The sequence below is a fragment of the Ornithodoros turicata genome, chromosome 1 (assembly GCF_037126465.1).
Source record: "Ornithodoros turicata isolate Travis chromosome 1, ASM3712646v1, whole genome shotgun sequence".
Lineage (NCBI taxonomy): Eukaryota > Metazoa > Arthropoda > Arachnida > Ixodida > Argasidae > Ornithodoros > Ornithodoros turicata.
This window is the reverse complement of record NC_088201.1, coordinates 130,290,172-130,317,421: the sequence shown is the minus strand read 5'-3', so window position 1 is coordinate 130,317,421 and position 27,250 is coordinate 130,290,172. Positions and strand designations below refer to the sequence as shown.

The following is a 27,250-nucleotide window of genomic DNA, read 5'->3' as shown; positions in this document are numbered from 1 at the left end:
ACCCTGAAAAAATCAGCTCGAAATATTGGGCACCGGTTGCAGCAAAAAATCGGAAAATTGGGAATTTTTACAAAAACTGCTGTTTTCAACGAGAAATTTCGTCAGGAGGAGGTCGGAGTAGAAACGTGGCGATGGTGCCATTCGATACGTCGTCTTGCCTGGTACAAATTAAAAAAAATCTCCAGGGTACTTTTTCGTAAAATCAAGTAATAATTTTTTTCCCGCATGAGCCATCGCGGAAAAGTACGCACGCGTTGTGAGGCGAGTAGCGCGCTTAAATGAGAAGTTTTACACCAGAGGCTTGCTGCGTTGAGCTGTATGTTTATTTACACCTTTTATCACGCATGCCACCTTAAATGCAACACTATTTACCTTGATAACACTTCTAACATCACGTCGACATATATTTCACTCAGTCACAATGAGCGGTGGAGTACCGCTGCACGTTCAGTATGTACACTCCTCGATCCTTGAAATTTGCACTGCAGACGTGTTGAAACTAACACAAACTCAGCCGTCGACGACACGAAAGATTGTCCTTTTGCTTGAGTTTGATGTGATCTTGGCAGCAATATCGCACCGTGTGACGGGCTCGAAGGCGTGATAACACCTTGTTCTGCGGAGAGGGAGGCCGTTCTTGAAGCGGTCAGCCAGCATGTTTTTTTCGTTTTCAACCTCTTCTTTTGGTACCCATATTGCTGTGATGCTTTGCATATTAGCCTCAGCCCACTTGTACAGGTCGTACGGTGTTAGTATTTGACTATCGTAGGGGCGTTGCAAACTGGCTTTTGCCGCTAGTCGCTTCAGTGCGCCTCCCACACCATCGCATGGTCCTTTGCCGTGCGATGGTGCAATATGGGTACCAAAAGAAGAGGTTGAAAATGAAGAAACCATGCTGGCTGACCGCTTCAAGAACGCTCTCCCTCTCTGTGGAACAAGGTCCTATCACGCCTTCGAGCCCGTCACACGGTGCGATATTGCTGCCAAGATCACATCAAACTCAAGCAAAATGACAATCTTTCGTGTCTTCGACGGCTGAGTTTGTGTTAGTTTCAACACGTCTGCAGTGCAAATTTCAAGGATCGAGGAGTGTACATACTGAACGTGCAGCGTTACTCCACCGCTCATTGTGACTGAGGGAAATATATGTCGACGTGATGTTAGAAGTGTTATCAAGGTAAATAGTGTTGCATTTAAGGTGACATGCGTGATAAAAGGTGTAAATAAACACACAGCTCAACGCAGCAAGCCTCTGGTGTAAAACTTCTCATTTAAGCGCGCTACTCGTCTCACAACGCGTGCGTACTTTTCCGCGATGGCTCATGCGGGAAAAAAATTATTACTTGATTTTACGGAAAAGTACCCTGGAGATTTTTTTTTATTTGTACCAGGCAAGACGACGTATCGAATGGCACCATCGCCACGTTTCTACTCCGACCTCCTCCTGACGAAATTTCGCGTTGAAAACAGCAGTTTTTGTAAAAATTCCCAACTTTGCGATTTTTTGCTGCAACCGGTGCTCAATATTTCGAGCTCATTTTTTCAGCGTTTGTTTATGGGCGCATATACTATTCCCGAAACAATTTCCAAGGAGGTATTCGTTTATTTACCCTTCTAAAAAAATTCGTGAAGTTTGAAAAAATTCGCAAATTTCAGTCGTAAGTCGCGGATCGATCGCTTCGGGTTTGGCGACTAAAATGTGCAATGTATGACAAAACGGACTCTTAGTTCTCAAATGAGACCATTCCCGACACGATCCGCGCTCTGGTTGGTTCGCAGCACGTCATTAAAGCATTGGTGGTTTCCGACAGATAGCCAAATTTCGAGCGCCAGTCCCGTCAACACTGTGCACTTTTTCATCTGGGGACATTCGTTTGGTCGCTTTGTGACCCATAAGAAATCACAAAAAAAAAATCCTCATCCAAATTCCGGGGGGTTCCAGCAGCACCTCTGGATCACTTGGCGTGGAATGGCCCAGCTCTATGTTAAACGTTTAAACGTGTTCTTAAGAAACGCGTTTTGTAACACGTTTCACAGATTAAACGTTTTCTGAAAAGACGTTCAAACGTGTTCTGTTAGATATACTTTCAACAGCACGTATACGTCTTTAAACGTTTTCCCAGGAGACGTTTAATCGTTTTCTTTTACATAATCGTTTTTAATCGTTTTTGTGTTCTCCTCTAAACAGTACAGCTTACTTTCTTTGAAAGACAGTGCAGGGTATCGTTAAAGTGGCATGTTACTTTGTCCCGCTCATTTTTGACCGTCTTATGTTAATAAAGAACAGTCAGAGCGCAGGGCGCATTTTATTCCGTTCGCAGCGTACACCGAAGTCCGCTCCGCGGATGCACTCAAGGCATTGGGATCGCTGACACTCTAAAAAACGGAGCTTTATCTCATCGACATGCATCGTCCGGCAGAATTACAATTCTGGGTGTTATCCTTTTTTGCATCACAACTTGTTCATAACGGGAGGTGTACGGCTCTTTTTGGGAATTCGCGTCAGCGCATCATGCCAAAAGTCGTACTCATTCCTTTTTCCCCACTCCGGCGCAAGAATGATATCATTCGGGACAGTGATTGGTTCTTAATTGGCAAATGTTCTGGTTTTAGAGTGCAATAGTGGGAACCGGTAGGAAAGAGCAGGTTACATGTTACAGGCTAAAGTAGTCGCTCAAGGTGACAGTCTTCCGCGTTGGTATTTTCACCACAATACTACTCGCGTAAAGAAGGTAAATATATAATTTTTAGTATAAACTACCCGAAAGATTCAAACGTCATCACCGCCATTACGAGCTCGACCTGTTTAAAACTATAGTGAAACATGTGACACGTTATGAAATGTACAACGAAAATGAACACAAATGGGGGGTTGCTTAAAAGCCAAATACGCATTGAAGTAATAAGCTACTTATAAGATAGTGAGAAACTGGCGTAGCTGGTAATTACTGATGGGAACCATGGAAGCGCCAGGCATAACGGGGACAACTTCTGTCTCTGTCCCCATAATGCCTGGCGCGTCAATATTTCCCATCAATAAAGATTAGAAGTTGCTTAAGTAGCTATCCGTTTCGAAAGGCGTTGCGTTTCGTATTAACAAGATGTTTAAACGACCTTGACATAACATTCAACCGCTTCATTTTAACAAAACGCTTAAATGTTTCACATTAACGACACGTTTCGCATTAACAGAACGTTTAAACGTTTCACATTAACAAAACGTTTGGGCGTTTCCCATTAAACAAAACGTTTAAACGTTTCATAAGGAAACGTTTTCCAGACTACACCTTAATCTAAACGGCGTATAAAACGTTTAAGCGCAAACATTTTAAGCAAAAATCGGAAAAACGTATTAGATCCCGAGCCCTTGTAAACATCTTCATTTGTGTCGGTGGAAAGCGAGGGGTTGGCGGTGTGGCAGGTAATCACATAGATAAGATATGATTCACGTTTGATATGACAACGTTTACCTTGGGATTCTGACGGCATTACTCAATTCTGCACGTATCCCGAAGATTCGTACGTACCCAACGCAATTACACGGATTGTCCCGCTTCCTACGGTGGACGTCGTTCCCTACATCGCCTCGTTCCCACGTTTGTCATCCCACGTGACTGCACAGGGTTGGCAACAAACGAAGCAGCTCCGCTATAGTTAGGGGGCTGAAATTCGTCCACTAACACTGTCCATGACGAACGGATGGCTGCGCCCGGGCGGTCACGCTCGGGGATAGGAGAATCCCATTGACGGCGCGCCAAGTACGTTCTCTAGAGTCTTCCTATATTAACTTTATGAAGGGGGCGTAGCTGGGACTGGATATCTTAGAAGCGGTTGAAGAATTCCTGGGGGGACGCGAAGGGTTCATGAGGAGGGACGAGTAACTGACGGGGTACGCGGAGACTGGACCCGTAGAACTGGTCTGCGGAGGAACACTTGAAATGGGCATTAAAGGGACAATGAAAGGTTATTTAACAAGCCTATGGTCATTTTTCATTAGTTACTCTGTACTGAAGCATTCACGCTGTGAAATATGAAGCTGAAAATGGTTCAAATAGAGAACATATTCTATATTTTACCAGGGGTGTAGAAGGGAGCTGTTACGACCCGCCTCCGAGGCGAACTGGCCGTAACATCATACGCATTTGCAAGCAGTCTTGTATACTTCGCCATGAAATATGTTTTAATTTCATCTGGAGACAAAATTTATCTAACCCTTGGTACAGAATCCTAGGAGAAATGGAACATAGACGTTGACTCTCAGCATGATTACCGGAGCACCTCTTCAGAAAATTGTTCAGCTTCGTCAGAAAATGTCTCTGTCGGCGACCTTCTACGAACTGCTGCGTACCGAACTGTTCCTAGACTCTGTGTGTATCGCAAAACCTCTTCTTACGTCGCTAACAATTTGCCTTTCGCTATATTTCAGCTGATTTCGACAGCAAGTATTCGATGTCGTTTTTGTGCAAACCGAAACCATGCACCCATGTGGTCCCGCAGGGTGTGTCCTCCTCGTTGTTCCCAGCGATGACGTAAGCCCGCTTCGCAGGCATGTATCCGGGGGTCACACCCCGCTATTTTTGCCTGGTAACTGCGCCCCCGTTGAACTGAATACGGTTAAAAGTCTATGTGTGTACGATAGCGAGGGATCGTGAGAATTGTTTCCTGCACAGTACCCGGAACTCGGGAAAATCGTTTCATGTTCCCTTTAATGTCACAGCGAACGCCGAGGAGGAAAAGCGGAAGATGGACGAATCAGTGGGCAGGGTCCTGTTATGCCCTGACGGTGGACTTGAGGAGGCGCTGGAATCTCTCAAACACGCCGCTAGCGATGAAATACGGTGTCTGTGGAAACGGGTGGAAACGGGTGAAAGTTCTGAAAACATGGAGGACTCAAATTGGCTTCCGCGGTCGGTAATGATTTCAGTTGCACTCCCAAATGGGTGGCCCAGGTCGCAGGGAAGGTAGAGGAATCGGAGTCTGCAGTGGTGTCAGCCATGGCTGCCACTTCAGGCCAGAGGGTCAATGCACGTGAGGACATACCGGTAGACGCAGAATGGTGGGAGCGGGCGACGATGTAGGGGGATGACGCCGAAATAAATAATGTAGAAATGGAACGTTCGAAAATAAATCTCTTAAAGGTCGAACTTTCAAAAAACTCTTTAATATAAACAATGAGAAAATCCACGCAGTCGAAATACAATTCCAATTTGAAGAATAAACGCTTCGAAATAAATCTTTTAAAATCCACCGTCCCTGATTGGTGGACAGCCGACTGTTTTACGTCCGCCGCGTAAAATAGAGCGCTCATCGCGCTTGGGGCTAGCCAGGGCTAGAACTGTGAACGAGGAATTCGCTACCTGAGAAGTAGGTTGTGTGTCTGTTTGTGACCCGTGGCCAGTGTTGCCAACTTAGTGGGGGTTGTTTTCTGACTTGACGGCTGAGAATTTTCTTTTTGTCGTGTATCCTGGCCGGGTTTATCTCTCGTTCTGTCTCTCTCTCTCTCTTTCTTTTTGTGTATGCGCACTTTCTTGGCCTTTCTCTTCTTGTCATGGTCCGTTGGATATTTGTTGAGTGGAAACGGGCATTTGGGCGCTACGTTGTGCGTGCACTTCCCAGTGACGGTTCGTTGCTGGTTACCGAGTAGGTATTGGGGCTTCCGGATGAAATGTTTTATTATTATTATTATTATTATTTGGCGTCTAGCGGGCCTTGTGCAGTGTATCCTCACTGGCTTTTTGGTCGTTCAGGATGGTATTGATATCTGTTGAGTGGAAACGGGTGTTTTAGTGCACGGGCAATGTTATGCGTGCACGTGTCGGTTATTTCTGTGCATCTACATGTTGGTTTATTGTGCCTTACAGATCCGTCTGCTTAGCTGCATTGGCGGCAAATTGTTCTGGCTTGCGTGTACACCCTTCTAAGATGAGTAAAAAAATACGTTCCGGTATTTCCCCAAAGATGACGAAGAATTTAAACTCTGAGGCGAAAGAACACACAGAGGATCGCAAACATATTGTGCTTGTGCACCAGCCTGTGTTCCTTCGTCACGACTTTTCAATTTTTCGTCATGCTTCACCAGTCCACCTGCCTCATACAGGGGAAAAGGGGGAGTCGGAAAAAATGTCCCCTGTGGAGAGGATACCGGGAGCCCCCCCAAAAAATAATAAAAAATAAGAAAGTTGAGGTTACGATCGCCTGGTATTTAGGCCGCAGTTTGTTGCAGCGCGTTTACTGGGCATCCTGTCATTGTTGTTGCTTATTCTGTTATGAGAAATGACGATCAACGTATTCTTAGCAATAAGCTGAAGGTCTCCGGAAGAAATGTCCCCTGTGGAGAGGCTACTCAAAGCTCCCCTCCCCCTCAAAAAAAAAAAAAAAAAAAAAAATGTCGGGGTGTTGTGGCTACGGCCGCGGTTTGTTGCCGCATATTTATTGATCATCCTGTCATTGCTTATTCTGTGCTGGCAAGTAAGGGTCAACGTGTTCCAAGGAGTAAGCTTAAGGTAAGCCTGTTCAGAATTACCGTCTAAGGATTCATTTGCTGCCGCATTTACATGGTGATACTCCCACAAGTGTTCTTTATTTTTCAGAATTGAATGTCTGTCATCTAATAAAGGAACAAAGAAACTCTTACTTGGCGGCTTCATTAACACCAAGCAGAAGTTCCTCAAAGCTGGAGCACGGTGGCGATGTGTCAAGCGTGGCGAATGTAAGGGAGCAGTCATTGAAAACTGCGGGACATATGGTGTTAGCGTGGTGCACACTCATTAGTCAGACGGAGCTGCTGTAAGTGTTACAAGAGCAAGCAACAAAATGAAAGAAATTGCGGCTGTCTCAAATGAGAATCCCTCAAGTGTCGTGCGACGGGTTCTACAAGACATCAGTCTGGATGAAAAGGTACGAATGAGTGCTGAGGACAATATGAAGCCCTCCATCCACCAGCAACGCACTTCAAAGTACCCGCCAGATCCAGGTAACCTGAGGGACCTAGTTATTGAAGTCCAATGGAAAATAAAAAGTGGCCCTCAACCCGAGTGTTTTCTATTTGCTGACAACGGACCAACGACTGAGACGCGGTTGCTCGTCTTCGGAACTGATGAATGTCTCCGTCTTCTCAGCGACAGGGACATCTGGTTCATGGATGGAAATTTGGAGGTCGCTCCGAAGAACTTCAATCAACTGTACGTCATTCTGGTCCCACTTGGAGAAGTTGCGGTACACGGCGTGCATGCGCTTATGGAAATGAAGACCCAAGAGTGCTATGAGGAATTACTCGGAATAGTGGCATCGAAGTGAACTTCCCTTGGTGTCACTGCAGACCCCGAAATGGTCGTTGAAAGAGCTTCAATGAACGTGGTGAAGGAAGTCCTCGGATGTGAGAACTCAGGGCTGTTTCTTCCATATGACGCAGTTTACATGGAGGAAGGTGCAGGAACTGCATGGGCCTGGTGTCGAGATACAGAGAAGAATTTTGTCTTGTTGTAGGAATGCATGATGGACTGGCATTACTCCCGGTTGGAGAAGTGGAGGATGGGCTACACTTCTTGAAATCCGTTGGGCCACAAGGTGCCAACGATCTGGTGAGCTACATCGAGAAAAAATATGTTTCGGGACCTTTCAGGGGCGTAAATCGCAGAAATGGAAATTTTGCACTCAGAAAGGATGCGCCTCCATTTCCACCAGAAGTCTGGAATGTACATGACGCAACCATCACAAACGGGCATCGGACGAACGACTATTCCGAGGCTTGGAACAGACGCTTTGGAAGCCTTGTCGGCCATAGCCATCCCTAGTGCACAGGCTCATTCATGCTGTGCGCCAGGACTGCGCAGCCGTGTCAACCGTAATTCGGCAAAAAGCAATAGGAATACCGCCGAATAAGCGTGCAAAACTGACGACAGTGAATCTATAAATGCGAGTAATGAAATGGTTTCGGCGTGTTGGTACCAATCAGCCGTAGTTATAAGTGCAAAAGGCGGGGACAGAAGTAATTGGACACGGACAAGCACTAACTTCCAACTCATTTTTATTAAGATTAGATGTGCTTTTGGGCGCGTGTTTCAAAACATTTATAAGCAATGTTTTCGCTTATTAAAAATTAGTTGGAAGTTAGTGCCTGTCCGTGTCGAATTCTTTCCATCCGTGTCTTTTGCACTTAACTAACTGTGGCTACAAAAGTGGCTTTGCAATATTTGCGTGCAGTATACAGATCGGTAGAGAAGAGCCTGGAACAATTTATTCGCGGCATTGGACGGAAAATACGGTTTTAACGTCAGCCGAACACAGGCGGATCAGGGAATACTGGAATAAATATAAATTGCGCAAAAAAAAAGCGAGCAAAAACAAGCAGGCATAAGGGCCGCATTTCCTTGCACTCGCTTCACCGTTGCTTTGTGCCTATTGAGAATAGTATCCTTTATTCACTCTTGCAACTTACTCCATTCCACCCGCAGCTGTAGGTATGTAGTGCAATTTTAAATACTTTATTTGGAATGACGAAATCAAAGTCGGTGCACTGTTCTGCGCTGTAATTCTAGCTGAGGGACTGGTAACGTTGACATTTTTTCCGGCGACATTTCTTCCGGTGACATTTTTCCTGTACTCCCGAGAAAAGGGTCTGACAGAGGACGACGTCCATCAAGCAGTTAGTGCAAGCTACATCACAAATAGTTGGTGGTCACGAAGTCTAATATGTATCAACACAGTTTTCCGTTACTTTTCGTTCAAGAGTTCAAGTGAAGTGTTGGTTTCTAACTTTGGTCAGCCGTTCGTCCATTTCGCGTTGACGTCGGACGTGTTTTGCATCACGCTTGAGCTTCTTTTCCACGAATCTTTATATGTAGCGCCTACCCTTTCACGTGAGAATGACATATGGCTACGCACTGGGTGGCTACGGGCGTAACATACTTTCTTCTGCTCTTTTTTTTAAATTTTATTTTGAAGCTCAAAGAATGACTACACATCCCCCGCTCAAACTGCCTTTAGTTGTTGCTCACATCGCCAGTGGACAGCGAACTGACCTTCCAGCTTTCGTTATCGTCCCTCCCCTGTCTCTTTTGTTCGTAGAGCAGCAGAAAACGTATCTCTGTCTTCGAATAAAAGGCTCAGTGGTCCCCAATAATTCCTTGTGTTTGCTTGTGTGCTCCTCTGCCTCGGGGTTTCATTTTACATAACCCTTATGAAAATGGTTGTTGAGCTTTTGTTTCCAGTAAACAGACCAAAGTCAACAGAAATTACATATTTTCTTGAGACTCATTGTTAAATTTTGGCTGACATGATACCTTTTCTTTCTGTTGATTTATGGCCGGTTACATTCTGTAGACGACTCCCAACAGAAATCAAATATATTTTTCTATTGAATCTACACAGACTCTTTGCATAATACATTCAAATGAAACAACGGATTTTCTGCAGACTTTTTGTTAATTTTGTGTTAACATTATGTACTTACTTTCTATTGACTTATGGCTTTTAACTTTCTGTAGACCACTCACAACAGAAAGGCAATGTTTTTTTTTTTGTATTGAGTTTACATATACGTTTTGCATAAGTCAAGCGGTTCCAGTGTACATATCTGCTGTAGCCCTTCTGTTGACTTACTATAGACAATGCAGGCATGTTTTATGGAAATTGCAGTGTTAGCTGTTTGGGACATTTTGCGAAGTTTGGAAACAAATGAGAGCAGGAGTATGGGACAAATAAACAAATTAAGGAGCACATCCTTGGCATTCTGGCTATCATTCACACACGTGTAGGATAATCGAGGACAGTCCTAAGTGTCATTCGTAATAGCCTAATTTGCCAATGCTTTCAGGACATCCACCTCTGAACACGTAGCAAGTGGAGCTAGAAAGGTACTATGCAGCACTGGTATTCCCTTCCTAAGCGATACAAATACTATACGCTAAAATGCTTGTCTTGTGAGCTTCCACTAATTCGAGAGTCCTGCTTACCTCTGAGTCAGAATGAAGAGTGAGGCGTCTCAGATTAATTGGATTACCCATGCAACCAACACTGAAGTTAGAAATTGCCTGGAGTATTAACTTACCATCAAGATAACATCTATGTTTCTAACACAATCATTATTATCAAATAAAGCTGTTGCTGTAGCAGTTTTTTTGTTGTTGTTGTTATTGGGCTGTGAGATGGCCATTTGCATCAGTGCGAACCTGGATGGCAAATAACGCGTTGATGTGCAAGTTTGCAGTCAGAAACACAGACGCTATCTTGATGGTGAGCTGATAATTCACGAATTCCCCACATCAGCGTTGTATGTATGCGTAATTGAATTAAGCTGAGATATCTCACCCTTCATTTTGACTCGGAGGTAAGCAGGTGGCTCGAATTTACGGAAGCTCGCCAGACAAGCTGTAGTACTGTTTTCCTTAAGAAGTGTGTCTTTCTCCATGTTTGTTTTTTGAGTGTACGATGGGATGCTGCACTTCAGTGCGATAGCAATATGGCAGTGTTTTAGAACTTGTCTCAGTTGTCGACTAAAGGGCAGAAATAGGAAGATACGGATAACAGGCAGGCTAAACGGAAAGGGAAATTTAGGAAGATGAGTACACGATACAATGTCTTTCTCCATGCTAAGTCGTCAGAGGAGGACATCCTGCAAGCACTGATAAATTAGGCTATCGCGAAAGGCGCTGAGGATAATCCTTTATGATCCATCCCTACACGTGTGCCAAGTATGGCCACTTTTCAACACAGGTTACATAATCCATAAATACACTTTCACACAACAGGAACTCAACAGAATTCCAAGAGGTACTACCTCTTGTACAAGAGGTACGTACATAATGGTACGTACATAAGAGGTACGTACATAGGTACGTACTTAAATTGCTCTTGTACAAGAGGTACGTACCAGCAATGTTGACAATTGACCACCGCGTACGCGGTGGCCAAGTTTCAACATCGCCATTAATATGTGAACAGCTGCGGCAATAGAAAATCTAGAGAGAAACTGATGTTCTGAGGCTGGAACAACATGGAAGGGACAGATACAAACAAAGCCTCAAATTGCCTAGGAAATCAACGATGAAAGATGACAGGTGCCGCTTGCGTCGATTTCCGTCGTATGAATGTGTGTATGAGTGAGCAAAAAATGTAAGAGTGAAAGGAGGGTGAGTGAGAGTGAGTGGCTGGTTTGTCGTCCCTTCAGATGACGCACCCCGAAAGCCGCTGGAGAGGCGTGTTAGCTCAGCTCAATTGGTAGAGCCCTGGACCGGTAATCCAGAAGATGTGGGTTCGACCCCTACAGCTGGCTAACCTTTTCAGTGACTTTCATCTTTCATAGAAAATCTAGCTTTTGTCAACAGGAAATTGATAGGCTATATTGATACACCTCAAATTAATTTCCATAGCAGTTTTCAGCAAGGCAGAGTAAATTCTATGGAGAGACAAAAGACAAATATTCTATTCATTTGCTTTCGAACAGATGTTTATAGAAAGTTCGTGCCAAATAGCCAAAGGAAAGGCTTGCGTCGATTTCCGTCGTATGAACGTGTGTATGAGTGAGCAAAAAATGTAAGAGTGAAAGGAGGGTGAGTGAGAGTGAGTGGCTGGTTTGTCGTCCCTTCAGATGACGCACCCCGAAAGTCGCTGGAGAGGCGTGTTAGCTTAGCTCAAGTGGTAGAGCCCTGGACCGGTAATCCAGAAGATGTGGGTTCGATCCCTACAGCTGGCTAACCTTTTCAGTGACTTCCATCTTTCATCTTTCATAGAAAATCTAGCTTTTGTCAACAGGAAATTGATAGGCTATATTGATACACTTCAAATTAATTTCCATAGCAGTTTTCAGCAAGGCAGAGTAAATTCTATGGAGAGACAAAAGACAAATATTCTATTCATTTGCTTTCGAACAGATGTTTATAAAAAGTTCGTGCCAAATAGCCAAAGGAAAGTCGACGAATAGGATTACACCTGTTGAATGGAGATCTGTATGTACAGTTTATATGCAGGCGGTACCCTACCTCGTATTTTGTCTATTGATGTTCTCTAGTTTGACATAACAGGTTTTCACATAACAAGGCACCTCTTTTGATTTTCTATTTCATGCTGTCTTTCGAAAATGAAGAAAAAGCAAAATCGAAATATGTTTGTTGTCAACCTATTTGAAAATGAATGCAAAAAATAAATGCAATTTTGAAAAAAAAAGAAATGCAAAGGGCGTCTATAGCCGTTTTGTTTTACAGTACATCCAGGAAATCAAAGTGGGAACAAATGAAAAAGAGGCCAAAGGATATGAAAAAAAAAACTTCATTTTCATAAGGGGAGTGTGCAGCTAGGATCTCGTTTTTGAAATGCACTCGTGGCACGAAGTGGTTTTGTTCTCTTGAGAGTAAACTATGCTTATGCAACAGTGAACCAAACACGTTAAATTTTCTCATGCGTTTCATGTTGTTCCCTCTGCAAAAAGTATGCTAGGTTCAAAAGAAAAACATGCTGTCTTCCTGTTGTGAGTGGACTGCAGAAACTTAAACGCCAGAAGTCAACACATGATGCCAGCACAAAGTTTATAAAAAGTCTCAAGAAAATATGCTCTTTCTGTTGACTCTGGTCTGTTGACTGTAAACAAAAAAAACAGCCATTTTTGCAAGGGAATATGCAAAAAATATGTGTAAATTCAATAGAAGAACATACTGCCTCTCTGTTGTGAGTGGTCTATAGAAACTCACGTGCTCTAATTCAACAGAAAGTAAATATATGATGTCAGCGCTAACAAAAAGTCTAAAGAAAATATCCTGTTTCTGTTGGCACTGATCTGTTGACTTTGAACGAAGAACAACAGCAAGGGCGAACCCTAGATTTGCTTAATAATCGCACAAGAAGTCAAGAGAATTTCAACAGGACCTCCTGTATAATCCGTCTACTGAAAGTACATATAACTGTAGTTCACAAGTTTTGTACATGCTCTCAACGGAAGTTCCGCAACAGAAAGTGCATATAATACATATCACAAGTAGTGCACACATAGTCAAGAGAAATCCCTGTTGACTTGATCAACAAGAAGTCAAAGTGAACAGACTGTCAATGTAGGGAATAAAGAGTACATAAGCAGTCTGTAGAAAGGAAAAATCATTTTTCATAAGGGAATTCTTCACTTGTTGGCCTGCAGTTTGACTTATTCACGTACTCAATATTCAATTGACTGCCCGGAAGTCACGCTGAAGCGTCATGCACATTTATTAAATAGACGTTATATAGCAGTTTTTCAAGTATTGAGTACTCTGGTCCCAATTTGATTTCGTTCGTGCCTAACAACAGCGGCTTGAGGATGGCAGAGCACCACATCCCGGCATCTCAAAGTTACAGCAAAAGGGCACTGTGCGTGAATAATTTGAAACATCCGGGTGCAAACGTAACAGGGAACACCGAGTGGATGGTACATCACATGAGTTGTTGCGGCGCACTACGGACAACGTGAATAAGAACGCTCTCTGGTGTCTGTCCCTGCTGTTATTGGAAAGCCTCCTCTCTACACTTTCGCGTATAGAGGCTTTGGTTGTTGTAGCTCTGGTCTATAAGCAAGCCATTCCACTTGTCGTGCACGAGGTCATTTACCCTCCACTTTGTGTTCACGGTCATAATGCTCATGTGAAAATCTATCAAATGTACTGCATCGACGCGACACATTGAACATGATGGATGAGGCACAACGATGACGGGATGTACCATTTGTCTGACGATCAAAATCGGATTCAAATACAATCCTCGGAACGCTACCAATCAATTACATACCAGTCTCGGATTTAAAATAATTTTCATCAATCTAATAAAACATTCGTTAAACATTCAATGTGAATGTGACAAAAATGTGTGTTTAAGCCAGATATATCAAATGTATTGCCAGAAGGTCCGTTATCGTTTCCAGCTTTTGCATGTGGACGTGAAAAGAAAGAGATTCTCCGCCAAATAATAACAATAATAATAATAATAATAATAGTTTATTTTACCAAGGAGTTGGTAGTAGGCTCAGGAAAAAGCTGCTATAATGCGCCGTCCCTTAAAGATAAGTCAGTCACATATGGAACATTGACATACCCATTGTAACTGATATTTACAGTGGGCACCCGGGGCGGGCGCAAAAGGAATAGAATGCTCTCCCAAGCAGCAAAAGGTACTGAAAGTCGACTGCAATAGGGGTGGACGGGCAGGTGGAAGGCCTTGAACAGACTCGTGAAACTAAAGAACATTGATAAGACACATACCGTCCACCCCTTTTGCACTCGACTTTCAGTACATTGTGGTGCTTGGGTCGCCCAAGTCGCCCACTCCCAGCTGGGAGCGGGCGACTTTTGTCGCGGAATGCAAACGGACACCTTCCTCCTGAACAATGCAATCGCCAGAAAATGCCAAGAACAGAGGACATTGACGCTTTTCCGGATAGGCGAATCACCGCTTCTGCAAGATTGCTTCCAGCAGATCGTTTCAGGACCTGCAGATAACGAATTCCTCATTACCGTATCAAAGACCAACGGTGGCAAGTTCGTTGCCGGTGACGTAAATGTGGATAACTGAATTCCGGATAAGAGATGACATGACTTATCCAATTAAAAGCTGAATTCAATCATAATCAAGAAACGTCGGGTAAAACTGACTTCATTTCAGAGCCAAAACTTTCCCGAAAACGCTATTTCATCCAGACCCAAATCCCGCTGGATAAATACTCGAAAATGAAATGCAAATCAGATACGAATGACACTAACGAGGATATAAATCCTGATTTAGGAAATCTCGGATTTCCACTGCAACGTGCCGTTTATTCACTTATTTTATTTATGTTTTCATTTCTTGCCCAGGCTTCGCGTTCGATTCCGTCCAAGGGCGGCCGCCATTTGGTTACAAGTGGCGTCGTTATGATCACAGTTGTCTCTCGACTTAAGGATCTACAGTTATATTATTATTTCTTATGTCAGGTGTGAGTGAATATTTTGCCTTTCCATCAACGATCGGTTATAAGATCGCTCGTTGCCACTTCAACACTTTGCCAACTCATCACCCGTGCAACGTCATGCAATTTTGTGCGGCCTCATGCACTGTGTCACGTCATCCACCAGCGCTGCCTCGTCCATTTTGAGCCTCTTTCTGTGCGGAATTGAAGGACCACTGTTGCAACATTTTTTCTCAACACAAGATTTGATACGACTTCGTGCTCTCGACGATAAACAAGTACACACTCTCACCGTAATTTCGCACGTAGGAGCCGCACCGTAGATAAGCCGCGGGACCCGCTTTTAAGACGTCTTAAAACTTTTCGGGCAGATAAGCCCGGGCAGACAAGAGCGCGCGTGAGAAAATAAATCGCGCATCACCCGCGGCTAATACACGTGAAATTATCGTATTATTCTTATTTATGCCGGGAACGTCAGATCTCTGAGACAGCCTCAGAAGCGCCAACGAAGCCCGCCGTAAAACGTATTGTCTCTTTCGTTGCAAAATTTCGGAGAATAGAGCAATTTGGCGGAATCATAGCAATCCAGAACGCTTTTTCACTGTCGATCTGTCTCGCAAAGTAAAGCCCCGGATTATAGTAATTTTTACTTGCATTCGTATACACGTATACACCGTGTGTCACCTAAGATTGACCAAAGATTCGTTAAATTCCTGATTTGATTTTCTTCCTGAAAACTCGGTGAATATATGTGCTGATTATGCGGCCTAACTAAAGGTGGTGCGACATCAGTAACTAGTGTACGCGTTAAAGAACTTTCATATTAATCTTCCTAGTGGGTGGACTAGGCTGGTAGTTTAAATCTCGATGTTGTAAACCGCGATCTTGTGGTGTCCAAACCACACACACACGAAAATCGAAACCGCGGCATTTTTCTATGATCCAATACCTAAGATGCGAAAATGCAAAACATTGGAGTGCTCCGCGGGGTATGCCATAGCAGCGATCAATAGCAGGCAGCGAACAATTGCCAATTTGTGGAACCCAGCTCTCGCTTTCCGATCTGTTTCGGTTTCGGTCTGTCTACCAACGTCATGATGACGTTTGTCGGGTAGAGGTTTATTGGCAAGCATTCCGAAAGATAAGGAGGTTAGTGGTTACGTGGGGAAAATTCCAGAGTGAGCAAAGCATTCTTTTTTTTTTTTAAGGATATATATTTGTAATAGCATGCAATGTAAATAGCATGCAACAAAGAAAGAAAAAAGCAGTGGCCATGCAGAACACAACAGATGATAAAGGGGATAGAAGGGGAAAGGATGAGCATATTATAATTTTGAAGTGTTTCTAGGGTGCCTTGTGATTTGTTGGTACCGAACGAGTGAAGAGCGTTGAACTTGTATATGAGATAAGACTCCCTATCACGTCTGTCACGTGGGGATCTGAACCCGGTTTCTAGAATATACAGTTTAATGTTGATAAAGTTGTGACTAGGAACGTTAAAGTGTTCGGCGACTGCTTTGGGGAGTTTGGTGGACATGTCGGTTCTCTGTCCGGTAAGGCGGTTGTTCATTTGTTGGCCGGTTTCACCAATGTATTGCATAGAGCAGTTGCCGTATTCAATGCAACACAAAAACTTTGGAGTTTGTGCATGTGAATGCGTGGTTAACGGGGTCGGCGTAATTGCTCGCACTGCTTGCATGTTTGCATGTTGCATGTTTTGCAGCGCGGGAGGTTGCAGGGGCGTGTTCCAGTGTACTGTGTGTTCGTTTTTCTGAGTTTGGCATTGACCAAGGAGCCTGCTAGATTTTTTGCGCGTTGGTATGCCACCTGTATGAGTGAATATACTGCTATGCCGGTCACTGCTTTGGAGAAGGGGCTCGTGCTTCTGTAGAATGGCTTTGATGTTTGGAAGTGCGTTGGAATATCTTGTGACGAAGCTTATTTGGCACGCGTCAGGATTTTTTCGATGTTCCAGAGCCTCGTTTCGATCAAGTGTGAGTGCCTTGCGACGAAATTGGGTTAGGAGGGAGTCTGGATAGTCCCTTTGGGCAAGTGTGCTGCAGAGTTCGTCAAGCTTCTCTGCATAATCTGTGTCGTCTGAACAAATTCTGCGCAGTCTTACACTCTGCCCATTAGGAATTCCAACCTTACAGCGACGCGGGTGGTGGCCTTTGAAGTGAAGGTATTGTTGTTTGTCAGTTGGCTTTTTGTACAGGGTTGTGGTGGGGTTGCCGTTGTCTAGTGATATTGTGGTGTCGAGAAAGTTGATTGAGTGAATTGAGTGTTGCGATGTGAACTTCATGGTGCTATGCGCGGTGTTCAGTAGATTTACAATTTTTTCAAATTCATGTTCTCTGTGTTCCCATATTATGAATATATCATAGATGGTACATATCAAGGTACATAGTGGGTTTTAATGCGAGTACGCTAAGAAGTTTGTTCTCCAGGAACCCCATGAAGATATTCGCGTACTTGGGTGCAACTGGTGTGCCCATACTTGTACCTTGTACTTGTAGGTAGTATTGCCCATTGAACTCGAACTAGTTTAGTTTAAGGACCAAGTCCATTAGAGCGAGGATGGTTTCCGTGTCGTTTGTGGTGTTTGTTCTAGAAAGGGTATTGCAGAGGGCTGTGATAGTGTGGGATATTAGTATACAGTGATGTCACATCTAGCGTGGCGAGTATTGTGTCCCTACCAAATGTACGCGTGTTGTTTATATCTCTGATTATTCTGAGGAGGTGTGGTGTGTCTTGTACACGGGATGGCAATGCAGTCGGAATATGGTTTAAATAGTGCTCCAGGAATTTCGAGACCCGTTCTGTTGGTGTGTTGTTGTTCGATAAAACTGGCCTGCCGGGGATGTCAGCCGTATAGAGCTCGTTGGCGTGTACCTCGTGGATTTTGGGCAGTAAATGGGAACGACCTGCGCCAGTGTTTGATGGGGTGAGATATCTAAGGTCATCACGTGTGATGAGCTTTCTCTGGTGGAGGTCCAGTATGATATGGGTTATAAGCTCAGTGCACTCTTTTGTTGGATCATGGTCCAGTTTGAGGTAGTGTTGCGTATTGCTGAGTTGCCTGTGAGCCTCAGAATTATATTTATCTGTGGGCCAGATGACGATACTCCCCCCTTTATCTGCCGGCTTGATAATGATATCATCTCTCTCAGCTAGCGCTTTGATGATGTCATGCTGTGTTTTAGTGAGGTTGCGACCACGCGAGCTTTGGGAAATTCCGCGAAGGATGTCGTTGCTTACTTGTTTCATGTACAGGTCTAGTGCGGGTTCTCAGCCGTGATTTCGTGTCCAGTTTGATGGTAGTCGGAGGTCGTTGTTGTTTTCTTGCGTTGTGTCAGCGAAGAACTACCTAAGGCGTAGTCGTCTCGCAAAATCTGATATGTCTTTGTGGATTTCGTATTCGTTAACAGAATTCAGTGTAATGCAGAATCTTAGCCCCCTAAAGAGGACTTGTAGTTCGTCGCTGGATGGTGAGCGTGATATCTATTACGGTGCTAGCGTCAGCGTTTTCATGGGGTGGCTCAGCGGTGTTGCGGAAAGTTGGGGTTGTGGTGCTGGATGTTATTGGTTCGGCTTCTGCGTGTGTTGTGTTAGTGAGTCCGGTATTTGTGTCGTTGTTGGAATTAGTTTTTCCGAGTTTTGAGTATTCCTTGTTGGCTAGCTCGCGGTTGAGTTGTTGAATGTGTAATTCGAGAGTACTTGCCTCCGCGTCGGTGCGACTGATATTGTTTATGTGGCGCTGGATCGTAGCTATAGTTGCGCGTGGCATTGTTGCTTTAATATTTCTAGAAACCTGTACGGGTTGTGTTGCTAAGGGTTGATGTCGACTCGAGCTCTAGTTCAGGTGTCAGTTTTCCTAATGCAGGAACTGTTTTGAGGGTGAAGCCTTTAGGTGCTGTGTTGTGAGCTAGGTGGTAGTTGTATGTATCGGCTACGTTTCCCCATGAGTTTTCGCATTTGTAGAAAGTTACGTGACTGCATGGTAGGTGACTCCATAGTGATATCACGAGGGGTCGTCGGAAATGGGCTTACCTTCACGCTTATGGAGCCCGTTGGTTCGTAGAAATTACCAACGTCTTAGTCAGCGAGCCGCGCCTTGGTTGGATGACAGCGATATGGTGTGGCGCTTACGATTCCCGAAGAATCGGCACCATGTACAACTCACTATTTTTGCATCTCATCGTTTGCACTGTCGAAAGACGGTTACCACTTAAAACAAACAGTAGCTGCAGATTGGCTTGGAGGCAGGAATTGTATTTGAATATAAGTGGACGCCACATCCAAAATCTCAACCTGAAGAGCATCCTTAGTTTGTCACATAGACACGTAATAAAACACGTAAAAAAATTTTGTCAGAGGAACGAAGGCTATGGTCACATACGGAACAGTGTTATGATGACGTAAACAGTGTTTACGATGCTTTGTTAATGGTTATGGACTCTTTCGAGAGTTCAAAAAGCCTGGACTGCTCTTTCATCTCAGGATACTAGGGACGAAACCATATCTCAACTGTAACTAGTCGCTCATGAAACAACAATTTTAGTTTAAGATGACACATGGGGAGTTTCATCGCCAGGAAAAGCGTTATGGAGATGACTCAAAATTTCGTAAGATACACTTGGAGACATGCATTTGGCGTTGTTTCTAATCGGCAATCAAACATTTTGGCACCAAACTTTCCTGATAACTTTTGGACACGCCTTCATGAATCACAAACCCAATGCTTTCGCTGCTCATGCCTAACATCGCCGCAATTGTTTTAGACACGTCCAAAGAGAAAACGAACAGAAAAACAATACAAGAGACACGAGAAATATGGCCGTCGGCGAAACAGCCAGCCAGCGGTGTGATTTGAACCACGCATATCTCAATTACCGGTCGAGCGCTTTGACCAATTCGACCACGCTGCCACCCGCTTTCCGTTGAATTGTCTAGGAGCCTCATTTGACTGGACACGAATTCACTCTCACATCCTGTGCTACTAATACTAAAGAAATAACACTGTCTAGGAGCCCAATTCAGCAACGTAATATTAAACCGTTAGGTGCAACTAAGGTTTATTAGAAACGAGATTTTCGTGCAAGAGGATGTGCTTCTTCAGGTTACCGAGCCTGAAGAACAGCCTCTTCGACGAACGTCATGCTTTACACGAATGCGAGAGAAGCGCATCGAATCGAGTGAAAACCGGAATGAAGACGATGCCCCATTTACACGGATGCGGATCGAGTTTTGCCTGAAGCTAGCACCTGTAGGGCTCTTACTTCGGTGCGTGGGGCTTTAAGAGCAGAGATCAGACATCCGTACTCCGGTTCGTCCAGCGAAAGAATGAGAGTGCGAGCTTCGTCTTTCGGCTCGCCTCGTGCTGCTCGGACATTTATTTTCATGGCAGAAAAACGAAAGTAACGACGCAGAAGCAAGCGGTGAATTGCGAGTAAAAAGAAAAGGTTTGCGATGACGCGAAAGGTGCAGTCTAACATGCCCCCCCCCCCCCTGCGTCGAGCAAAACTTGAAAGAAATTGAACAGGTTGAAGATGGTTGTTCAACGAGAGTCTCTGAGACCGAAACCTTCATTGCACACCATGATTTTGGGGCCTGGTACGGCCTTCGTAAGTGAGTCCGCAATCATATCATCGGTGCGCAGGAAGGACAGTCTAAAATTCTTGTTCTCCACTTAATTCCTTGCAAAAAGAAGCTTGAGGTCAAAATGTTTGGTTCGTTGGTGGTGCATGGGGTTCTCTGCGATCTTCATGGCAGACTGGTTGTCGCACCGCAGTTCCAACGTGTCAGTTCCGTACTGGTCGAACCCAAGCTCCGTCAGAAGTGTTTTCAGCCATTTGCCTTCTTTCATGGCTTCCGTGAGCGCAATGTATTCGGCTTCGCATGTCGACAACGCCACAAGTTGTTGCTTCGCTGATCGCCAGCTGATCGCTCCTTTGGACAGGGTGTAAACATAGGCGCTTCTGGACCTCCCAGTGTTGTACTCGTTCCAGCTGGCGTCGCTGAACCCGACTAACGGTTCTTTGCAGGCGGTGTAAGTTATTCCAGCATTCCGCGTCCCCTTCAGGTACCGGAGTATTCTCTTTGCCATCCGCCAGTGGTGTTGCGTGTAGTTTGAGTTAAACTGACTTAGGAAATTCGCTGCGAAGGCGATGTCATGGCGAGTACCCGGAACTAAATACATCAGGTTGCCTATGAGGCTTTTGTATGGGACGTTGGGGTCGGAGATGTCCTCGGACGTTTCTTCGGTCGTTGCGCTTCGTCCTACCTCTATCGGTGTTTTTACTGGTTTGCTGTCTTCCATGTTAAAACGTTTCAAAATTTCGTCGACGTATTTCCTTTGGTTGATGGTCAACGTCTTGCGGAGTTTGTCGTGTTTTACTTCTATCCCCAAGATGTAGGTGGGCTCTCCTAAATCTTTGAGCTCCACTTCCTTCCCCAGGTTCTTCATCGCTTTGTCTAGAAGTCGCGCGGATGTGGCCATCATGAGCATATCATCCACATATACGCTGAGGATAACCTTCTCAGGTCCTTTCCTCAGGACGTATACGCATCGATAGGCTTCAAGCCTTCTGTAACCTTGTTTTTTCAGGACGTTGTCAAGTGTAAGGTACCACATTCTCCCTGATTGCTTGAGACCATATAAAGCCTTTTGGAGTAGACAAACCTTTCCATCAGTTCCTGGGCACCCCAAAGGAGGCTCCATAAAAACTGTTTCTTCGAGTTTCCCATGGAGGTAGGCTGTCTTGACGTCTAGTTGGCGCATGATCATTCCTTCTTCGAGCCCTAATGCTAGTAATGTACGGAAGCTGGTTAGCTTTACCACGGGCAAGAATGTTTCGAAATAATCCACTCCTTGAACTTGTGAGCTTCCCACTGCAACCAGCCTGGCTTTAAATTTGTCTATTTTCCCTGCTGCATCTCTCTTGATTCGATAAACCCATTTGGACTTCACCACCTTCATGTCTGATGTTCTCGGTACTAATACCCAGGTTTCCATCTGATGAAGAGAGGCTAGTTCCTGGTCCATCGCGTCGATCCATTGCGCGCGTTGCGGTGACGTCATGGCTTCGTCATAGGAGTGTGGGTCCATCTGTTCTTCGGTTGCCATCTCACAGTAGCTCGCCTTCTTTGGGTCTACCTGCAGGCGTTCGACGGGCCGACGTGCTCGCGTAGACCGGCGCACGGGTATGTCCTGGGGTGGTGGCTCCACTTCTTGGTGGCTTTCGAGACTTTCGTTATCCTCGTGACCGTCTGCTGGACTACTGATGGTACTGGTGTCTGTTGACTCTGAGATTCCAGGTTCTGGCGTGTCACCGCCTCCCTCAGCTTCCTGAACCGTACCATCCAGTTTCGTACCAAGAGGGATTACGACCTCGGTAGGTTCGTGTTGGCCTAGTCTTGGAGCGTGATGAGGAAACTGACGCTGCATAGGGTACTGAAAGTCCTCACTGACCCCATTGCTGTAAGAGTCTTTGTCCAGCAGTGTCGATCCCTTCTTTTGTTCAATGAATTTAACGTCGCGGCTTGCCAAAAATTCCTTCGTCGTGGGATCGTACAGACGGTAGGCCTTCCTATCATGGCAGTATCCCACGAAAATGACCTCTCGGCTTTTCGGATCCAGCTTCTTCCTGTGTTTGTCTGGTATCCACGTATACGCAAGACAACCGAAAACTCTGAGATGTCGGACAGACTGATAATTCCCGGAGTATATCTGTTCTGGGGTATGCCCATCCAGTAGTCTCTTAGAGCAGCGGTTTCTGATGTAAGCCGCAGTGTTCACTGCTTCTGCCCAAAACACGAGGGGAAGACCCGCTTCGTGAAGAAGAGTCCTGGCAGTCTCTACAAGGGTCCTGTTCACGCGCTCAGCGATGCCGTTCTGAGCAGGCGAAAAAGGGGCGGTCTTCTCGTGAAATATCCCCTTTCGTTTCAGAAAATGAGCCAGGCGATGATTGATGAATTCACTGCCGTTGTCGCTGCGGATTCGTTTGACGCTCCGCCCACACTGTCTTTCCGCTGTAGTTATATAGTCCTGTAGTGCCTCAGCTGCCTCGCTTTTATGCTTCAAAAAGTCTACGGCTACTCGTCTGCTGTGGTCGTCCACGATAACCATGATGTACTTGCTGCCTCCGAGGGAATCCACTTGAAAGGGTCCACACAAATCTACGTGTAGCAGTGTAAGTACTTCTTCTGAACAGATTTCTCCTGCTCCCTGAAAAGGCCGGCGAGAGTGCTTGCCGGCGATGCAGTCCTCGCAGACTTGGGTGACTTTTGACAAAGGCGGTAATCCAGCAACTGCGTTTGTAGTGGACATTTTAACGAGCATATCAATATTCAGATGACCCATTCGGCGATGCCACAGCGTCGTTACATTATCTACTTTGGCGTGGTCAGCTCGTTCACTGGCTGGTAGAACTTCAGCGTTTAGCTTATAAATTCCGTTCCGTTCACTTTGGCAGCCGAGAAAACAAATTCGTCTCCTTTGCGCGCTGTGCAGTCGTCATGGCTGAAGGTCACTTCCATCCCACTGTCGGTAAGTTTAGATACCGAGATTAGATTATCCGTGATGCCAGGAACGTAGAGGACGTCTTTAGCTTTGAGGGTATTGTCCACGTAGTCGTTTTTGACACGAAAAATAACAGTTCCTGAGCCTTCGGCATCAATGCTTTTCCCGTTCGCTACTGTGACCTGTCGGTGATTCTCTTCCTTGAAGTCCCTTAGAATGTCGATGCAACCAGTCATGTGACTAGTGGCCCCGGAGTCGATCCACCAATCGTCCGAACGACACGCATTCTCAATTACTCCGAAGGCGAATTCTTTGGTGACTTGTTTAGTGTCGTCCTTTCCAGTCGATGTCTTGGCAAATCTGGCTCCTTCTCTTGGCTTGTCACCTCGAAACCGTTCATCTCGGCGTCGTTGCGACTGCAATTGTTTTCCATTAGTGTCCGTCTGACGACTCCAGCAATCTCGTGCATAATGTCCGGGTTTACCACAGTTGAAACATTTGAGTTGCCTTGCGTCCTTGTCTTGTGGGTACCTCTTGAACTGAGCACGGGCTTTGCAAGCCGCCTCGTCTCCAGAATCTTTCTTTTGACGCTGTTCCTCCTGGCAGATCGCATACTTCACCTTTTCGAGTGTAATAGCTGCCGTCGCACACACATCGAATCCCCGGGCTACTCCATAGTAAGCTCTTGGGAGCCCTTGGATGGCGATAGCAGCAGCCTCAGACTCTTCCAAAGTATCACCTAGGCTTCGTAGCTGTTCGCAGAGGGATTCCACTCGATGCATGTACTGCGATGCGTTCTCACTTTTACTCCACTTAATGCCATTCAAATCCCGCTTCAGGGTAAGTTTCTTCTCCAGTAGGCGCCCTCTATTTACCTCTTCAAGTTTCTTCCATATTCCTTTGGCGGATGTGTGGTTGAGGATGTAGCTGGTTTGAGCACTGGAAAGGGACTGCACCATCAAATTTACAGCCTCCAGTTCACTCTTGTCCCATCGTGTTCTCTCCTCAGCATTTTCGGGAGGATCGCTTTCCACAGTGGACCAAACTCCCTTTGATTTCACCAGTATTATCATCTTGTATCGCCAGGTCGGGTAATTGTTGAAATCCAGCTTCTCCAAGTAGTCGTGGCGCCGACTTTCCAGCGTCGACGTTCCTTCGGCCATCTTGGCGCTCTCTCGTTCCTCACTTCGTGGACTTCCTTATTGAATGATGCCAGTCGCCGCCTTAGTCCCTTCCTGGGCCCATAACCTCTTGTAGGGCTCTTACTTCGGTGCGTGGGGCTTTAAGAGCAGAGATCAGACATCCGTACTCCGGTTCGTCCAGCGAAAGAATGAGAGTGCGAGCTTCGTCTTTCGGCTCGCCTCGTGCTGCTCGGACATTTATTTTCATGGCAGAAAAACGAAAGTAACGACGCAGAAGCAAGCGGTGAATTGCGAGTAAAAAGAAAAGGTTTGCGATGACGCGAAAGGTGCAGTCTAACAGCACCACTCGGTGCCGCAATGAAAATATACAGCGACTTTGCGAAATCTCGTTGTTCTTCTTCCTACTCCACGAAATCTACCCCGAAGCCACATGGACTTCTTCTTCGTACTCACAAGTACTGGCCGTGATGCTGTACTGTCCAGCAGAAAACGTCTTCCCAGAATCCTCATTTTGTTTTCGATGTGCGTCTTCTGTATACATGCACACTTTCAATGCGCCTCTACAGTCTCGATCCACGTCTGTCTGACGGATTGGATATGATGCGCTATCCTTGCGAACTGATCCGTTTACATGAACACATTCAATGCGGCAAGTCGAATCGATAGGCTTTTGTCGCATTCACGTAACCGCGGCTTTTGTGTCTACGATGACGGGATTGCGTAAGAATGTCTGGAAGCGGGAAGTACGTATATCTAGATATGAGCGACTTTTAGGATGGCTCACAGTAATCCCTTATAAAAATTATCCCTTTCTCTTGAGGGTCCGGGGAATACGCGAAAAGGTAAGTCCTGCCGCATTAATTTCCTAAGGTGCCTGGCATTCACACAATCTTAGTGTAATGTATATTAATCGCGAACGGACGGTCGAAAGTCGCACGCTAATGGGAGGTAGATGAACGGGTCACCCGACGAATCGCGCTACCCGTGCACTCCAAGCAGACTACATTGAGCACTGCTCCGTGCTACAGCGCTTTGATCAGAATCTCAACTCACCTCTTCGGTGGCAGGCTTCACTTGTGCACACTTCGCGGTCGCTTTGCGAGTCCCCTAGAAGAAACCAGAATGTTCTTTAAATTTTACTAAAAATTCTGACAATGAGTTGTAACCCAAAGTATTATTGGGAAAAGCAACTGCCTCGCTGGAATGATGCACTATGTAAAATCACAACTGGAGAAACTATCACGTTTATTAATATTTACGGTTGATTTATTATATAACATAAAAATGTCTATAAAGGTATATTATATTTGACAGTTTTATCAGACTATAGTTTATCAGTATGGGATCTATGGCATGGCCGGTCGTGGCCGAAGAACAAATTTCATGTAGAGAAACGAGTTGGTGCACGTACTGGAGAAGGCGCTATGTGTACTGTGTGGTGTATACTGCGCCTAATCTCAAGGCTCAAGGAAATGTTGCCAGGTTCGAAAGTTGCGCCAACAGAGAAACCTTGAGCAAAGATCTCCGATCTTTAAACGGCATGTCACTGCAGCAGAGCATATTCCCAACTTAAAAAAAGTCCATTGTTTTTCTTTTTTTTGGGGGGGGGTATATGTTTATTCACACAAAAGGAGATGTCAGCGAGGCAAGTGCCGGCTTGCTACTCCTTATATAAAAAAACAACAGGTGCGGAAGAAGCCACGATGGCAACGATGTGCTGCGGGCGGTGGGGCTTCAGAGGGTGGTCATCATTTCGGTGTCCTTGAGGTACTCGAAGAGTGCCTTGGTAACATCCCGTTGCCCAGGGTGCGGGACAAGCCCAAGGAGTGTAGCGAGCGAGAAGGGGTGGGGGCCCAAAGCTTGGAGGCGTCGGGACAGGGCGACACGGGGCATCGGGCGTCAGGCATGTTAGCAGGAGGTGGGCTATACGTCAGCGATGTCGCCGCAGGCATCGCAGTTTGCGTTGCCGCGTCTGCTCATCTTGTGCAGTAGTGACGGAGTGTATGCGACGTTAAGGCGGAGGCGATGAAGGAGGGTTTCCTCGGCCCTGGTAAGGTGTTGGGTGGGGTAAAGTTGCATCGCGGGGTCGATGGCTCGAAGAAAGGTGTTGCATCGAATAGCGTGTGCAATGAAGTGGCGGGTTTCAGAGGCAGAACATAGACGAATTTGAAGGAGGCAAGCTGATGCCGTGAGCGGTAGGTTTGTGATGGGGCTGTCACAGCTATGCGCGTGCCTTGCAGCAGCGTCGGCACGGGTATTCCCAGGGAGGCCTATGTAGCTGGGAACCCACTGGAGCCAGACGGTATGACCGGAGGCGAGAACGGAGTTGTATGACGAGATAGTCGTTGCATGGAGATCGTTGATCGTCTGGGATGCATGTGAGCTGATAACCTTTAACGCTGCCTTACTATCCGTAAAGATGGACCAGTTTCGCTGTGGCAAGATGGAGATGTGCTCAAGCGCCGCGTACAATGCAAAGAGTTCAGCCTCCGTGGATGACGTCTCGTTTGCAAGTTTAAAGGCGCGCTCGAAGTCCTCGTGGGGCACATAAAATGCTGCGCTTGCTCTGTCAGGTACGACCGACCCGTCGGTGTAAGCAGCTAGCCGCTGGTCATGTAGCGTGGAGAGGTGCTCCAGGGCAAGCTGACGTGCGATAACGGAAGGCGTGTCATTTTTCGCCCAAGGCCA

General features: G+C 45.6%; 1 protein-coding gene across 1 annotated transcript in view; it reads right to left on the bottom strand.

Annotated features, from left to right (window-relative positions):
* The window catches only part of LOC135385348 (uncharacterized), a 155,419-nt gene that overhangs the window by 105,085 nt on the left and 23,084 nt on the right, over positions 1–27,250 (bottom strand). Inside the window, exon 3 of the mRNA XM_064614629.1 lies at positions 25,616–25,669. Coding sequence (XP_064470699.1) covers positions 25,616–25,669 — 54 coding nt within the window. The remainder of the gene's footprint in view (positions 1–25,615; positions 25,670–27,250) is intronic.